Raw genomic sequence first — 17,706 nt, forward strand, 5'->3', positions numbered from 1 at the left:
AAGAACACAAAACTCTAGTGATTTTCTTCTTTACTCCATGCAGTTTTTTTTTTTAATGTTCTTTCTCGTATGTATGTTTTAGTTTCATAGAATTTCTGCAGTGTATTCTGTATAAAACAGCCTTTAAGTGGATAAACTGCTTTTTCAAGCGTTTAGGTCTGCTGTGCAGATAACAGTAGCCGTAAATATCGTAATAGAAAGCATGAATACACTCATGGCCAGACACCATGTCAAAGTACTTTTCTGTGGATTAACACATTTATCCTCACCATGATCCTGTATCATTGGTACTGTATCACTATTCCTCAAATCAGCTGAGGAAACTGGGACACAGAGAGGTTAGGTGATTTGCTCCAGGTTGCACAGTTGTCAGTGGTAGCAGGCAGTCTGATTCCATGGCTGTGTCCTTAACTAACTCTTCCTTTTGAGGTTCGGATCTTAGTGGGGGTGAATGAAATAAAGGTGGCCTCTAAGTAGCATTGAATGGGATTCACTATTGGTTCAGCTCCTGTCACAGAGCCTGCTGTGTATATAAAGGTAGTTAGTATATAAGTACAGTATTTATAAATATATAAGGTCCTTCCTGGAGTGGATAAGCTCAGAGAAAAATTTTAAACACAGACTAAAAGCAGACCTCTCTCTCTTACATAATAACAGCACTTCTGGCTGCTTACATCAGAGACAGGCAGTGAGAACTCCACCAATTACTGGCTGTGTGTCTTCAGGCAGATCAAAAAACTGGATGTGTATAAGGGATGCTTGGAGCGTATTAAAATGCAAATTCTCACCCCAAAAGATGGATCCAGTAGACCAGCATTTATAGCAAGAATGCCATTGGGAAACACAGCACCAAACTTCTTCTTTATCTTTAAGATCATTTCATCACTTAAATTCATCCATGTCAGCAGCATAGTATGGCATAGAGCTGTGGTTCTCAAAGTTGGCTCTATAATGGTATCACCTGAAGAGCTCAAAAAACATGATGGCTGAGCCCCACTCTCAGAGACTCTGATTTATTAATAAGTTTTTCTGAGGGGCCTGGCAGTGGGATTTTTTAGCTGCCCAGGTGATCTAAAGTACAGCCAGGATTGAAACCATTACTCTAAAAGAGTGGTTCTCAGAGTGGGGTCCTTAGACCATCAGGGTCAGCATCCCTTGGGAACTTACTAGAAATTCAAATTCTCAGGCCCCAACCGTATTGGACCAGAAGCTCTGAGGCTGGGGCCCAGCAATCGTATTGGGCAAGCCCTCCAAATGAGTCTGATGCACGCTTGAGTTCGAGAGCCACTGTCCTAGAACGACAGAGATGCCAGTCAGTCAGCGCAGATGAACAGCAGTGCTAAGGAGGTGAGCCTCAGTGATGCTCTGAGCAGGGCCAGCAGGTTGGAAGGGAGCCTGGTGCCCAACTATATTGAATTCCAACTTACTTTATCCAACCTTTATAGAGAGCTAAACCTGAGCTAGGTACTGTTATAATTGCTTTCCACATATAACTCACAGCAACCCAGATATTATCGTCATCCTTGGTTTGTAGCCAAGGGAACTAAAACAGAAGAAAGGTTAAGTAACTTGCCCAAGGTCACTCAGCTGGTAAATGACAGAGTTAGTATCCATGCCCAAACACCCTTTGTTATTTAACAAATAAAATTTTTGTTGCTGTTGTTCCTTTAACTACTCTGCCATGAGGCCTATCAAGACAAATTCCTCATGGGGGGGGGGGGGGGGGGGGAATTGTAGCTGCTCTGGTGAGCTGCCACACATTTACGTCACCAGGGCCAAAACCCAGTCTCCGTGACTCTGTCTTAGAGAGTTTATAAACACTGAAAGTCGACTATTCACTCACTGAAGGTCTGCAGCAACCGTAACTTCTTAAAGTATGTTAAATGTCTATAATCCTTTTTTGTAAAACTTTATGAGTGATGTGCACTAACGACTTTGGTGAAAGTAAAAACAGAAAGTCCTGTCTTTAACAGATGAGGAAAAGATAAGAGAGGCAGGGTTCGAGTGTTACCTGGAGACACTCCAATGCCTGCAAAGGTGCTCTGGACATGCCTCTTCATACCAGTAGGGGACACCCTCAGCAGTAACAGACGTATACCTGCTCCTGAAACACAGCTGCTACAGGATAAAAACCATTAAAAAAAATTATTTATTTACTTGGTTGAGCTGTGTCTTCACTGGTTGTGATGAGGGGGGCTGCTCTTCATTGCAGTGCAGGGGCTTAGGTGCTCAGCGACACGGTGGAATCTTCCTGGACCAGGGGTCAAACAGGTATCCGCTGCATTGGCAAATGAATTCCTATCCACTCTACCACCAGGGAAATCCAGGGTAAAACCATTTAAAACAATCATTGCTTAACAGATATAACCTTTCTGTTCCCTTTTTAATATTAATCTTTGGCTTTTTAACTATTATTGTTGTTATGGAAATTACTTCCTCTCATATGTATTTCTGACCTCTCTGTTTACTTTGTAACAGAAAGACTATTCTAGTTTTCCACCAAGAAAAAGCAAGACTAAGATAGCTGAAGTTGACTGTGGTTTTGGGAACGTAAAGGAAGATCTTTGAAGACAAAGTCTAACTTCTTAAAATGGCCTTAAAGGTGATCTTGACCGTGAAAGGGCTTGGCTTCCTACCACCTATAGAAGAAATGTGAGCCGTCCCATCTTTTTCCTGGATGGACCATATTCATCAAGACTACTTCAGAACTCTGTTTATCTCAAGATTAAAAGAAAATGAAGACTACTTCAGAACTCTGTTTATCTCAAGATTAAAAGAAAATGGAAACCAAAGTTATACAGTTTGTTTTTAATGACTTATAAAAGACAAATGGCGAATCTGAATCAATTAGTACAAACCTTCTTTTTTCTTCCCCTAAAATATATATTGACCTGGCTTCATGAAGCCTTTTATATGTTCTGATATTGCATGAATGAAAGACCTAATCTAAAACACTACAAATGCATTTGGGGTTAAGATCTGAAGACATGACTCATCAGCTGTGGCTCTAAGAAATGGAATCATTGAAAAAGAAATCTGGACTTCACTGATCCGTCCAAAGCATCAGAACAAGGAAGTGATGAAACACCAGTTTGTTTTCTTATATAACTCTGAGCCTACCAAGATGGATATACTCAAAGTAGTAGGCTGCCCTGTCCTCTGTTTCTCCCCAGTTGTAGTTGCATTCTGTCCTTAGTATACTGAGTTCAGTTCAACAGTCATAAGGCTATTTTGTATATTTTTATTTTGAAAACCAAGGGGACCCTTCACTCAATATCAAATATCTTAGCTTTAAAACTATGCATACTTTTTCACTAGACTTTTCCTTATCCAGTTTCAGTTCATCATGATAACTAATAGAATTATACACAGAATTAATATTGCAATAAGGGTGAGGGACAGAGGAATCAATGTAATCAGATAAAGTGTGATATTCTAATGTTCTTTTCTAACTGTGTTGTATAACTAATTATATAATAAATATGAATATATTCTAGTGAATGTAGAATTTATTGGTGAAAAAATTCTGTGAATGATTTTTTGAAGTGTAGCATCTATTAAAGCCCTATTATATTTATAAAGCAGTGTCTCTAACCATAACTCCTAAGGCCATGAAGTTTCATTTTTACATTTTAGGAGAAGGTGGGACATTTTTGCAAAGTGGAATCATCCCAGATCACCCATGGTGAGTGTTTTAATGAGCTAAGATATATTTTCCAATTAAAATAGAAGCTTATTCTCTATTTTGCCAATTTAAGAATAGTCAAAAGTCTATTTCTTTTTAATAGCAAATGCCTACACTGTGTAAGGATTTATTGAAGACCTTAGAAATGCAAAGAGGATTTGTATTTGGGGTGAGAAAATGTATATGTTAGATGGAACCATATTTAACTGCTGTGTTGTAGGTCAAAAATAGTTGAATGTTAACCCTTTAATGTGTTGCAACTTGATGCATAGTTGCAAATAATCCAAGACAGCGTGGGAGTAGGTGTCCAATGTGTAGTGTGGTCCTATGTGTCATAGGAAGTTGTGGGGGGTGGTCAAGAAGGCCTGAGGTGAAGAGGGACTTTGAAAAAAGAGTAGAGTCAAGCAGAGGCAGAGGTGGGGCACACATGTAGAAAGAAATGATCGACTCTGGTGGGAGAGCAAGTGCATGTCCAGGGAAGGGTAAGCAAACGTGCTCTGCGCTAGCAAAGCCTGAGGTTAAGGGAGTGATGAGGAGCCAAGAGGGACCAGCACCTATGCCTACAGGACTGCAGCATCCCCGTAATATAAGTAGAGCAATTCACCCCTGTTTGATGATGGCAAAAACAGAAGCATTGAATTTAATAGTTTTTTTTTCCCCCAAGACATTGAGATCACCATCAATATAAAAATATGAGAATAAAAATACAAGTGATGAAGTGCATTCCACAGTACATACTGTGAAGAATAAATGAACCGAGACAGTGGGAAACAAACTTCCTCAGCAGTTATGCAAGAGAAGAAGGAACTATTAATTAATTAGCTCCTATGGGGGTTACTGGGCCTTCCTTTATCTGGAAGGAATTGGGGGGTTAAATCACTTCTGGATCAAAGCTACTTCATTATTGGGTTAAAAAGCCAACTGCCAGAGTGACCTTCCCAGCTGCAGGCTCTGAGAGAAGATGGCCAGTGAGACCCCATCACTGCTTGGGGTGAGGTCTTCACCCTCAGATGTGATGCTGAGGTAGGACCTTCCCGACAGCAGAGCCATCCGCCCCAGCAAGACATCTGAAGACATCCTCCTGGGTGTGAGTTATGCAGGTAGGCAACTGCTAAATTCGTTCAAGTAACTCCTAAGCGGTGTGGTGTGGCTTTGGAAATCAGCATATGCTTTAATCTAGGGATTTACTCCTCATTCATTTACAGTCATCAACATCACTTCTGTCCATGTCGAGACGTACATATATGTTTCTACCGCTATTCAGACTCCTAAAATAACTGGCACTTTGCCCACAGGCAAACATACTTGAGTCTGAAAATATCACAAAAATAGTTACGGGGAAGAAGGTCAGAGCTGATTCAATGGTGGTTCGGCCCTGAAATCTGAGCCCCGTTGGGACCCATGGAGGGAAGCATGTGTGGGCTTTGTCTGAAGAGCCGATGGATTCGTCAAAGCCACTGGTGAGTGTCCAGCTTGCACACATCCCCGTGTGGACAATTGGGAAGCAAATTTTGTGTGAAATATGTACATTAGAAATTACCCTAAGTTCCCCCTCAGGGTGAATTTAAGAAGAGCTGAGGGATCTTAATTTGTGGAAAACCAAAAAGGTTACAAGCCTCAGTGGGGAAATAATGGCCAAAATGATCCTAAAAGGCAGAACGAAAGTAAACCACGCCGTGGGGGCAACGACTTCCCCAGAGGCTTTATGGTTCTCTCTCCTTCTGCTGTGGGTGGATGGTGGTCCACCAGGCAGGCTGAGGGAGGGGCCCGTGTGGACTCAGGTGGGAGATGGAGTAGAAAGCCCTTCTCTCCTTCATGAGGAAGCTCTTGACCCTGCCATCTGTGATCCCAGAAAAAAAGTCAAGAGAAAGTTAGGCACTTTTTTCTGGCTCACACCAACCCAAAATAAGACATGCTGAATTAACTTACAAAAAGTGTGGCAAACTAATAATCCCTCATAAGATGGCTTGAAAAGAAAGTCAAAGTTGCTCAGTCGTGTCCAACTCTTTGTGACCCTGTGGACTATAGTCCATCAAATTCTCCAGGCCAGAATACTAGAGTGGGTAGCCTTTCCCGTCTCCAAGGGATCTTCCAACCCAGGGATGGAACCCAGGTTTCCAGGATTGCAGGTGGATTCTTTACCAGCTGAGCCACAGGGGAAGGCCAAGAATACTGGCGGGTGTAGCCTATCCCTTCTCCAGAGGATTTTCCCGACCCAGGAATTGAACCGGGGTCTCCTGCATTGCAGGCGGATTCTTTACCAGCTGAGCTATAAGGGAAGCCATAAGACAGCTTAAGCCTTATAATTGTGCCTTCCCCTGCCACCGTATTCACCTATAATTGTTCTGATACGTTGCTTTGTAATATCTATTTGTTACTATTTTTAAAAAACAAGCCATTTGTATAACAATTTCCCAGATAAGAAAAATTAGTTAGAGCTATAGAAAAAAGCCCTAGCCCATGTACTTTCCTGTAGGGCAGAGCCTTTGGCTAACCATATGGGCTTTGCTTGTGTAATATCTTGGAAGAGATGAGATGTTCAGTTGATTTAAAGGCACTGACCCTAGTGATTTTGCACTGCTCCTGCACCGAATGTGGTTTCTCTCCCGGAAATGTGGGAACACAGAGTTGGCTGTACTTCCTAATGGGTTTTCCATCTGTCCACAAGAGCACATATTTGATGGGGTCTGCGGTACAGCAGTTGTCTGGGGTGGAGGCGCTCAGAGCAGCATGCTGAAAAGTGTGAGTTGGCTTTTGCTCTGCACATGTGTGTTTTGTTTGCACTAGAAACTGGTCCCTGCAGAATTTCTGAAGAGCTCCAGTCCTTTGCAATGGGGTCTGGTGAGCAGAGGAAGAGATGATGGAAATCTACTGCTCCTGGATCCTAATCAAGAGAAGGTCAGAACAAAGATGATGAGTGAGACAAGTGACACGGCAGTTATTAAACATACAGGTTGCAAAAGCCAACAACTTGAAGTTGTGTTCTGTTCAAAAATCAGTTAATTGCAGAGTTGATTCCTGGAGTTTGCTTCACACAAGCTGGTAGAGCTTCATGCTTTCCAGGAGCACTAGGCCAATGGGTGCACCTCTTTATGCTCAGAGAGAAAGCACATATACTCCCATCACCTGTATAGCACCACGTTAAGGAAGAAAACAGGAAGATTGTACGTAAGAGTTTATTTTTACGTGTTGACTGAACATGCACCACGGTGGTTAAACCTAAGATGTTTACTTGTTACTGAATTTATATCCATCATATATCTAAGTATTAGTTGAAAGTGAAAGTCGCTCAGTCATGTCCGACTCTTTGTGACCCCATGGACTAGTCCATGGAATTCTCCAGGCCAGAACACTGGAATGGGTAGCTTTTCCCTTCTCCAGGGGAATCTTCCCAACCCAAGGATCGAACCCAGGTCCCCTGCATTTCAGGCAGACTTTTTACCAGCTGAGCTACAAGTGAAGCCCAAGAATACTGGAGTGGGTATCCCTTCTCCAGGGGATCTTCCCGACCCAGGAATCCAACCAGGGTCTCGTGCGTTGCAAGCAGATTCTTTACCAACTGAGCTATCAGGGAAGCCCAAATATTAGTTAGTCTTTTGCAATTAACCACAGGTTGTTTATGTTATGAAAGCAAAAGTGTTAGTCAGTCAGTCTTGTCAGACTCTGTAACCCCATGGACTGTAGCCCATCAGGCTTCTCTGTTCATGCAATTCTCCAGGCAAAAATACTGGAGTGTGTTGCCATTCCCTTCTCCAGGGGATCTTCCCAGCGCCGGGATCAAACCTGGGTTGCCCGCATTGCAGGCAGATTCTTCACCATCTGAGCCCCCAGGGAAGCCCTGTTTATGCTATGCATGCACGCTAAGTCACTTCAGTCTTGTCTGACTCTGTGCGACCCTGTGGACTGTAGCCCTCCAGACTCCTCTGTTTATGTCATAGATGTTCTTTTTCCCCTTTTATTCTGACCTCATCTTCTCCCTTTTTATGTGTCAAAATTAAAATAGGTAACATGCGGTCTGGTGATTACAATGAAGATAGGCTGAGATCTTAGGCAGTGAATTCACTGAAGAAAAATCTCAAAACCTTTCTGCCCTATTGTCCTTACCTGCGACTTTAAAATAAAATCCTGCTAGATGATGAACAAACAGAAACAAACACAAAAAGTAACTTACTCCATTTGTCTTTTTAAAGGACCTTGTGAGTTTGGAAGATAGACATATGAAATACATTTCTCAGGTTTTAAAAAAATTAAATCATTTGAAAGTCTTTTCTCATTCTGCTTCCCTTAAAACAAATGCATAGGCTAGAAGCAATTTGTATGACTTATCCACCCTTTTTTTCCCTATAAAAATGTCACAAGTTTCCTTTCTTGTTAGCCAAAGGTGTTAAGATCAAAAGAAGCTTTAGTCCAGTCATATTTGCAGAAAATAATTGTCAGAGTAGAATAGCCTCCAACTTTACCCTGACTTTGGCATCACAGTTTTGTGAAGGGGAAAATGAAACCATGGGATCAGTGTATTGAAGGAGAGTGAAATTGAGGCCAGTTCTGATAAAGGTCACTTCCTGGAGTATATTTCAAGACTAGGAAGGAGATGTTCCTTGCTTCTGTTTGAATGATTACCATTTCTTTCTCACACTAAGATGAGAGTTAATTTCATTCTTCCTTGCCAGTTTCTGAGAAAATTTGCAAACCTATTGTGAGTTTCTGGTGCTTGTTTTGAAGTATAAAGGAAATAATCAAATATGTGGACATCATAATTTCTTAGGCACTTTCAGTTCAGTTCAGTTCAGTCGTTCAGTCATGTCTGACTCTTTTCGACCTCATGAACCGTAGCACACCAGGCCTCCCTGTCCATCACCAACTCCCAGAGTCTACCCAAACCCATGTGCATCGAGTCGGTGATGCCATCCAGCCTTCTCATCCTCTGTCGTCCCCTTCTCCTCCTGCCCCCAATCTTTCCCAGCATCAGGGTCTTTTCAAATGAATTAACTCTTCGCATCAGGTGGCCAAAGTATTGGAGTTTCAGCTTCAACATCAGTCCTTTCAATGAACACCCAGGACTGATTTCCTTTAGGATGGACTGGTTGGATCTCCTTGCAGTCCAAGGGACTCTCAAGAGTCTTCTCCAGCACCACAGTTCAAAAGTATCAATTCTTCGGCGCTCAGCTTTCTTTACAGTCCAACTCTCACATCCATACATGACCACTGGAAAAACCATAGCCTTGACTAGACAGACCTTTGTTGGCAAAGTAATGTCTCTACTTTTCAATATGCTGTCTAGGTTGGTTATAACTTTCCTTCCGAGGAGCAAGCGTCTTTTAATTTCATGGCTGCAATCACCATCTACAGTGATTTTGGAGCCCAGAAAAATAAAGTCAGCCACTGTTTCCCCATCTATGTGCCATGAAGTGATGGGACCAGATGCCACGATCTTAATTTTCTGAATGTTGAGCTTTAAGCCAACTCTTTGACTCTCTTCTTTCACTTTCATCAAGAGGCTCTTTAGTTCTTCTTCACTTTCTGTCATAAGGGTGGTGTCATCTGCATATCTGAGCTTATTGATATTTCTCCCAGCAATCTTGATTCCAGCTTGTGCTTCCTCCAGCCCAGCGCTTCTCATGATGTACTCTGCATATAAGTTAAATAAGCAGGGTGACAATATACAGCCTTGACGTACTCCTTTTCCTATTTGGAACCAGTCTGTTGTTTCATGTCCAGTTCTAACTGTTGCTTCCTGACCTGCATACAGGTTTCTCAAGAGGCAAGTCAGGTGGTCTGGTATTCCCATCACTTTGGAGAGTATTTATTGATGTTTTCTGTGATAAACAAAAGTGCTCCTTGGGCAAGTTCTCACATAATCCTACACCCCAGATAATATGATCCATCACATGCCTAACAGCTCATATCTCATTACTTAATGATTTTGAGATCTGGTGGTCATAGGCATAACTTCTTATCAAAGAGCCCCAGTAACCCAGGTGCCTAGAAATGGTCTGGGCAAGATAGAGTGATTTAGGCCTAGTGATGGTACACAGGATACTCAGAGACTCTTAACGTAGGAAAGGAACTCAGAAGTGATGCATGAAATTTTTCTCCTATTTTCTTGAAATCCTTTAGAGTGTTTAAGTACCACAAAGGATGAGCGACATGATAATGGAGTAGAAGATGACCCCTCTGACTTGAATTCTGAGCTTGCCTCTGCTTCCAGGTAGTAATGCGAGTGTAGGCGATTTACCTATATATGGCCCTTAGTTTTTTCATCTGTAAAATTAGTTATAAGAACTTACATGTGTACTGGTTAAGGGGGAGCTTAACCAAGTGTCCCGGTTCCTATGTGGTTCCAGTTTAAAATTAGCACAGGGAGGGCTTTCCAGGAGACCTGGGAGACAGAGCAAGGCAATGGCTGCTACCTTCTGACAATCAGATACAGTGACATGGAAAGGCTAGTTTCTAGAAGTTTCTGTCCCCCTCCACTCTGTACCAGCTCTTCTTCTTGACTGACGGAGCCCAGGCCCACCACCAATTGTTTGGTGGGGGGCTCACAAAGCCATAGCTGGCTTCACAGAAACAGCAAGTCCTGAAGACTCCCTTCATGGGCCCACTTGCAGTGGGCTCCAAGCCCTACTTGGCTTCTAGAATTCTCAGAGAAACTAGTTTGTGACCTTTGATCTAAGCCTCCAACACCTCCTTCCAGACCTTCACTTCCTGGACTCCTGCCCCAATTGTGTGAGACAGAATGCCTGTAATAAATCCATTATCCCCTCACACATCCGTTCTGCCTCTCTGACCAAACCCACGTCTCCCCAGTCGCATTTAAAGGCTTGCAAAGCAATGCATTTGCTTAAATCTCTGCAAAAGGTATTCCCTGGCTAACAATCGGTTACTTTACTTTTGGAAGAGAAGGATAATTGGGGTTAGGCTCTATATACATTCCCATCACATATATTATTCAATCTAATGTACGTGTGAAAACCTGTGTGGTTCTGCCACGTGCAGGTTAAGTGCAAAGAAAAATAACAAATTGAGTTTTCAACAAGCAGCCAAGCTCTTTTCTTCTTCCCAGGGGTGTAGCTGTTGTTGTCTTAGTAACTCCGGAAATTCAAGGAGACCTAAGATGTTTACTTTTCAATTAACAAAAGAAGAGAGATCCCTCTTCGAAAGATTTGCTTGCTGCTTCATTTCTAATTGCGTTGGCTGCTGAAGGAGAATATCTTCCTAGGTTTCAATTTTTTCCCTTAATTTTGTAAATATAATGCTTGGCACATATACGCTATTTATTCATTTTTCCAGTGGTTTAAATGTGTAAGCTGTTGGAGAACTGAAATGAACGGAACTCTGATGTAGATAAATATATGCTACTTAAGTCTGATTCTGTGACTTGCCCACTCGTTAATTATGCCTGAGAACTCAGTGTTGTTATAATACCCTATTCTCGTTAGCCTGGGTGAGAGACTGGAGACAGGGGAAGTCACGCTTTCTGGGAGCATGTCTCCCCCTTATGGTCATTCATTAGTACTACAAAAAACTGGACCGCCTTCTGGGAAACAGGGTTCAAAACCAAGAAACACCCTTCCTTTGTAGATACGGTGTGTTTTTAAAACACCTGTCTGTTTCAACGCATCTCTTTTCTACAGAGACAACTGGTTACACTGGGATGGTTGCTGGATCACTTGAGTGTCTTTTGATGAGCATTCTATCACAAAGTGGTCTTTTCTTAAAAAAATTTGAGATATAGTTGATGTACGATATTATGTAAGCTACAGATGTACAACATAACGATCCACAAATTTTAAAGGTTATACTACATTTATATTGTAAATGTCATTTGTAAAATATTGGCTATATACCCTGTATTGTACAATATAAACTTGTAGTTTATTTAACAATGTTTTTGAACGCTTTTTCTGCATTTTCTAAAACTGAAGAGGAATGTATAATCAAGATGGCCAAAACCCTTCTTTTCTTTAAACAGAAGAAAATCTCTTAAGAGGAAATCCTACCCCAAGCAAGTATTTTTTGTCATTCTTTTATTCTGACTCCTGTGGTTGTATCTAACAGAGTGGGTTCTCAGCCCTGTTTGCACATTAGTATTCTCTGAGCAACTTTAAAAACTATGGATATTGGGCCATACTTCCAAATAATTCTGACTCGGTCTTGGCCAGGGTGTTGCTATTTTTAAGGCCCTGCAGTGATTGCAACGTGCTGCCAGGGCTAAGAACTGCTATGTGTCACTCACTGTGGTGGTGCCAAGGATTTGATGGCGGGACACAACTCAGTCACTCTCTGACATCACCATTCCCAGGCCACACATACTGTTCCCTCTCTCTAAATCACCCCCCTTGTTCACTGTATAATTAATTCCTCCTCCTTTGCATCTCAGTTAAATATCACTTATTCAAAACCATTGCTGCTCCTCCATCTAAATTAGGTCCTGTTCTGTTTGCTCTCATATAACATCTCCCTTCTTTTTGTTCGTTAACACTTACCCTAGTTATAATTACAGGTATTCCTCTTGTTGGAACTCTCACAATCAGAACTCAGGACCAAAGAGATATTGCTAATGAGGAAGAAAAGGTAGATTTCCCTGAAGGAAATGGAATTTAAGCATCAGGGCCATTCTCTGGGCTAAATAACATTTCCTCCAACGGTGTCCCTGTCCTAATCCCCAGAATCCGTGACTATGTTAACTTGTACAGTAAAAAGAACTTTTCTGATGGGACTAAAATTAAAGATCTTGAAATGGAGGGACTGTTCTGGATTCTTCAGATGTACCCAACATGATCCAGAGTCCTTATAAACAGGCAGGAGGGTCAAAGTTAGAGAGGATGCACAGCTGGCAGCAGAAGTCAGAGAGAAAAAAAGATGCTACACTGCTGATTTTGAACATGGAAGAGGCCATGAGCCAAGGACTAAAGTGACCTCTAGAAGCTGGAGAAACAAGGAAATGGGTTCTCAGATCCCCCAGGAGGAATGCTGTACTTCTTACACTTAGCAGTCTCTACACTTTTTCAGATCAAACAAAAGCAGATCATGAAGATGAAAAGATTCATTTGAACAGAAGTAATGACTAAGGTCTTGGGTTGTTTGTTAACCGATTAATAAAAAAGAGGAAATTGTAAGAACACACTGGAGAAATTCTTTGCTGATTTGACACAATTTACTGGCATCAATGAAGATATTATAAACTCAACACACAACCTCAAGGAGAATATCAATGACAAATTTGTTAATAAATGTCATCAAAGAATATTTAATATTTATGATAGTCACTGCACAAGAAAATGTGAAATGTCTGAAATCTTATTCTTTCGTGAAAGAGACATGATAGAGTCTTCTCAAATTTGACAAAATTCCCAAACATTTACATGACACTTCCAGGAACACACTGTTAGTAATAGCCAAGGAATGGATGGACATGAGACCCCCTAGAGAGGAAAGGTGGATTGGCTGAGTGAGTATGCTAAAATTTAGGGAAGAGAGGATCACTGTGCAGGGTAAGTCTTGGCTACAGGACTGGAGTTGTTGGTAAACTCAGGAAAAAAAAGTTGCAGTAAATGTACTTCTCACCACCTACCATCTTTATAGTTTTGGCTAGGTACATGTTGCATTTCGTCTAGGAATTTTAAAAAGTGGGATGTAAGTAGTCAAACCTTTTTTGAAAAAACTTAGGTTCATATTTGAAAATTAGAGCAGCCAGTTGCTATTACTAATACATCAATTTGGGTTACAGAGAAGACTTACCTGAAGGCCAGCAACTATTAATTGATGCCTACAGCTCCTGCTAGATCATAGCACCCGGTTCCGCTGCTTCATGGCAAATAGATGAGGAAAAAGTGGAAACAGTGGCAGATTTTATTTTCTTGGGCTCCCTAATCAATGCAGATGGTGACTGCAGCCACAAAGTTAAAAGACGCTTGCTTCTTGGAAGGAAAACTATGACAAATCTAGACAATGTATTAAAAAACAGAGACATCACTTTGTTGACAAAGGTCCATATAATGAAAACTATGTTTTTTCTAGTTGTCATGAACAGATGTGAGAGTTGGACCATAAAGAAGGCTGAGCACCGAGGAATCGATGCTTTCAAATTGTGGTGCTGGAGAAGACTCTTGAGAGTCTCTTGGATTGCAGACATCAAACCAGTCCATCCTAAAGGAAATCAACCCCGAATATTCATCAGAACTGATGCTGAAGCTGAAGCTGTAATACTTTGGCCACCTGATGCAAAGAACTGACTCATTGGAAAAGACCTTGATGCTGGGAAAGATTGAAGCGGGGAGGAGAAGGGGGCAGCAGAGGATGAGATGGTTAGACAGCATCACCAACTCGAAAGACATGAATTTGAGCAAACTCTGGGAGATAGTGGAGGACAGAGGAGCTTGGCCTGCTGCAGCCCGTGGGGTCACAAAGAGTCCAACTCAATTTAGAGACTTGGTAAGACTCTTGGTAAGACTGTCCTTGCCTGTGAAGCCTTCATCTAGCTGAGGGGTGGGATGTTTGTTTAGAAAAGGACTTGAAAAGTGCAAAATGCTCCTGGACTCAGACCTATGGAACCTTTCTCAGTTGTCTTCTCTTCTCCCCCGCAGCAGTTTTCTTACTTTGCTTAGTGATTCAGAGCTGGTCGAGCCGCCAGTGCGACTTCCAGCCTTCAGGGGGCGCACCAGCCGCGGCGCAGTGAGGCCGCTCTGGCCAGCTAGGGCCAGCTCGTCTTAGTGGCCAGCCCGTCCCCTCCTCCGTCCGCTGCCGTCGCCTCTGCCGCGGTCGCCGGGAGGAAGGTGGTGCCGCTGCCGCCATTCCTCGACTGACTGGAAGGTACTTGGGCCTCGGCCCGCGGGCAGCCCCGGGATGAAAGCCACTGACACCTCCCCGCGATGGCCCCGAAGCACCGGAGGGCCCGGCTTGGGGCCTGGTCTAGGGACCTGAGAGGCGGGGCCGCCCGCGGGGAAGCAGACCCGTGGTGGCCGGTCTCGGGTCTGTGCTGCCCCGGGGAGCTGGGAGGGCCGGCGCGGGCGCTGGGGGCTGCTCTGAGGGTAGCGGCCGCGCGGCGGGCGTGGCCGGGGCGGGCGGCCTGGCGGGGCCTCGCGAGGTCGACGGTCCGAGCCGGAGACACCCCCGGCCGGCGTCTCGCCACTCCGCCAGAAAAGGTGCGCTGTCTCGGCCTCGGCCCGGACAGTATGCGGCTAGTTACTCGGAACCCGCAGTCCAGGCGTGAAGAGAAGCTGCTGAGATGTGCGTGAACTATCCCGATATTACATGGCCCCGGTACCCGGGTTCAAAGACAGAGCTGCTCCTTATTAAAAGTGCAATGCAGGAGGCCGATCATCTGGCAATACAGGGCTCTGCCTCGAGAAAATGACGTTTATTCTTTAAAACGGCCCATGGTGTTTAGAATTGGCTACCGAATATAACGAAGGGGGAAAAAATACATCATTAAATAGTGTCAATTCTCATTCTAAAGAATGGTACCTAGGAGCGTAAAGAGGTCTGCTAGTGGGGCGGGGATTATAGTAAGAGAAGTCTTCAGTGCTTACTGTATGTCATTGTGCTGGATACTTTAAATCGTATTGTGTCTGTATTTAATCCTTGTAGCAACAGCGGAGGGTACCATTTCCATTTTACAAATAAGGAAACCGAGGCACACAGTCTAAATTAACTTGTCCAAGGTCGAACAGTTAGTAAAGGATTTGAACCTCATCTCCTTACTCCAGTGTTCCTGCTTGTTACCTATACAAACCTATTCCATAAGACTTTTGTTTACTTATCAATTTGACTCGTATTAGGTTGGTACAAAAGTAATTGCGATTTTGGACCGTGAATTTTCAATCATTGTAATTAGGCGCCAACACATCGTTATTAGTCAAAATAGAAACCATTACAATCAACATGTTTTTGTCAATGAGAAATAAGTTTGTTTATTCCTATAGTGTGAAAATACGTGCTTTGGGATTCCGCGAACTCTTGGGGAAGCATTTTCTACCTCCTGCTGGTTGTGGAAGCTTCTGGCCTGCAACAAGTTGTCAAGATGCTTAAAGAAGGGGTAGTCAGTTGGTGAGAGCTCAGGTGAATATGGCAGATGAGGCAAAATTTCATAGCCCAAGTCGCTCGACTTTTGAAGTGCTGGTTGTGTGGTGTGTGTGGGGGTGTTGTCATGGAGAACAATGGGGCCCTTTCTGTTGACCGGGGCCAGCGCAGGTGTGGCAGTTGTCCGTGCATCTCACCGATCTGTTGAGCATACTTCTCACATGTGATGGTTTCGCTGGGACTCAGAAAGCTGTGATGAATCAGACCTGCAGCAGACCACCAGACAGTGACCATGACCTTTTTTCGGTGCGAGTTTGGTTTTGGGAAGTGCTTTGGAGCTTCTTCTCAGTCCATCCACAGAGCTGGTTGTCAGTGGTTGTCGTATACAGTTGACTTTTTGTTGCGTGTCACAATCCAATCGAGAAATAGTTCATTGTTGTTAAGTAAAAGCAGATGACACTTTAGAACAATGATTTTTTTGATTTGTGGTCAGCTTGTGAGGCACCCACTAACTGAGCTTTTTCACCTTTCCAATTTGCATCAAATGCCACACAACTGTAAAATGGTCAACGTTGAGTCCTTTGACAACTTCTCGTGTGGTTGTAAGATCAGCTTTGATAATGACTCTCAGTTGGTTGTTGGCCAACCAGTATGCTCCTCACCTTCAAGGCTCTCATCTCCTTCGCAGAACTTCTTGAACAACCACTGCATGTACGTAGTTAGAAGTTCCAGGTTGCCTTGTTGATGTTTCGAGTTGTCTCCCTGCTTCTTTACAACCCATTTTGAACTTGAATAAAAAAAAAAAAAGCTCAAATTTGCATTTTGTCTAACGTCATTTCCATAGTCTAAAATAAATGTAAACAACAAGTAATAAGTCATTAGCAAAAAACATAAAGCAAGAAATACACATTAAAATGCTGTATAACCTAACCACATTTATTTAAGAATGTATTCTGGTATCATATGGCCAATTTCAACAGTGTAAAATTGCAATTACTTTCACACCAACCTAATAGCTTGAACTGATTTCCCTGAGGTTTAACTTTCATGGCTAAATGCAAGTATCCTGTACCAACTCCTTTTTAACTTAAAAGGGAGTTTAATTAGAAAAATGTTTGCTTTTTAAGGAGTATAGTGATAATAAAGTTAAGCATGGACTAGGGCCCTCCCAGAGAAGGCATTGGCACCCCACTCCAGTACTCTTGCCTGGAAAATCCATGAACGGAGGAGCCTGGTAGGCTGTAGTCCATGGGGTCGCTAAGAGTCAGACACAACTGAGGGACTTCACTTTCATGCATTGGAGAAGGAAATGGCAACCCACTCCAGTGTTCTTGCCCGGAGAATCCCAGGGACGGGGGAGCCTGGTGGGCTCCCGTCTATGGGGTGGCAGAGTCGGACACGACTGAAGCGACTTAGCAGCAGTAGCAGCAGCAGGGTTGGGTTTATTTGGTTGTTAATGAGCTTCATTACTTTTCATCATTGTTTGCATATTGATACCATTTTTAGTGAATTCACTTTGCCTATGCAATATTATGACAGTAATGCTAAAGGGGAATGAAAGATTTGTCCATGTGATGAAGAACCCACCTGCCAGTGCAGGAAACATAAGAGACGCGAGTTCAATCCCTGGGTCGGGAAGAGCCTCTGGAGTACGCCATGGCAACCCATTCCATTATTTTTGCCTGAAGAATCCCACGGACAGAGGAGTGTGGCAGGTTCCATAGGGCCCATAGGGTTGCAAAGAGTCAGACATTACTGAAGCAACTTAGCACGCAAGTTAATATTTTAGAGGATGTAGGAAAGACATTTGAAAGACTGTAGTAAAGAGGAATTAAGAAATTTGGGGCATGTTATTTAGAGCAAATTGTATTACTTACTATACGGAAGAGAAAGGCATTTCCAGTTCCTGTAAAGTGGTATTTCCCATTGTGGAGAGAAGTTGGATACTGTAGTGTGCTAAATCCCTTAGCCTTATCAGGATTTAAGAGTTTGCATATTCA

The 17,706-nt window shown here is 42.9% G+C and overlaps 2 protein-coding genes across 12 annotated transcripts in view; both read left to right on the forward strand.

Annotated features, from left to right (window-relative positions):
- The window catches only part of SNX31 (sorting nexin 31), an 85,111-nt gene extending 81,603 nt beyond the window's left edge, over nt 1–3,508 (forward strand). For all 5 annotated transcript variants that reach the window (XM_012184048.5, XM_027973169.3, XM_027973172.3 and 2 more), the window contains one exon: nt 2,479–3,508. In XM_012184048.5, coding sequence (XP_012039438.4) covers nt 2,479–2,568 — 90 coding nt within the window. In that variant the 3' untranslated portion in view covers nt 2,569–3,508. The remainder of the gene's footprint in view (nt 1–2,478) is intronic.
- Nucleotides 3,509–3,641: 133 nt separating this feature from the next.
- Nucleotides 3,642–17,706, forward strand: part of ANKRD46 (ankyrin repeat domain 46) — an 89,853-nt gene continuing 75,788 nt past the window's right edge. For 2 of the 7 annotated variants that reach the window (XM_060393879.1, XM_060393880.1), the window contains exons 1-2: nt 14,397–14,497; nt 15,610–15,745. Coding sequence is in view for 2 of the 7 variants with exons in the window: in XM_060393877.1 (XP_060249860.1) it covers nt 5,125–5,145; nt 6,473–6,583 (132 nt within the window). In the remaining 5 variants the exon portion in view is untranslated. Of the gene's footprint in view, nt 3,686–4,613; nt 4,786–4,890; nt 5,146–6,472; nt 6,584–14,396; nt 14,498–15,609; nt 15,746–17,706 lie in introns of those variants that run through there. The other 5 variants (XM_004011810.4, XM_012184053.3, XM_060393877.1 and 2 more) reach the window with 4 other exon arrangements.

This window comes from Ovis aries, chromosome 9 (assembly GCF_016772045.2).
Source record: "Ovis aries strain OAR_USU_Benz2616 breed Rambouillet chromosome 9, ARS-UI_Ramb_v3.0, whole genome shotgun sequence".
Taxonomy (NCBI): Eukaryota; Metazoa; Chordata; class Mammalia; order Artiodactyla; family Bovidae; genus Ovis; species Ovis aries.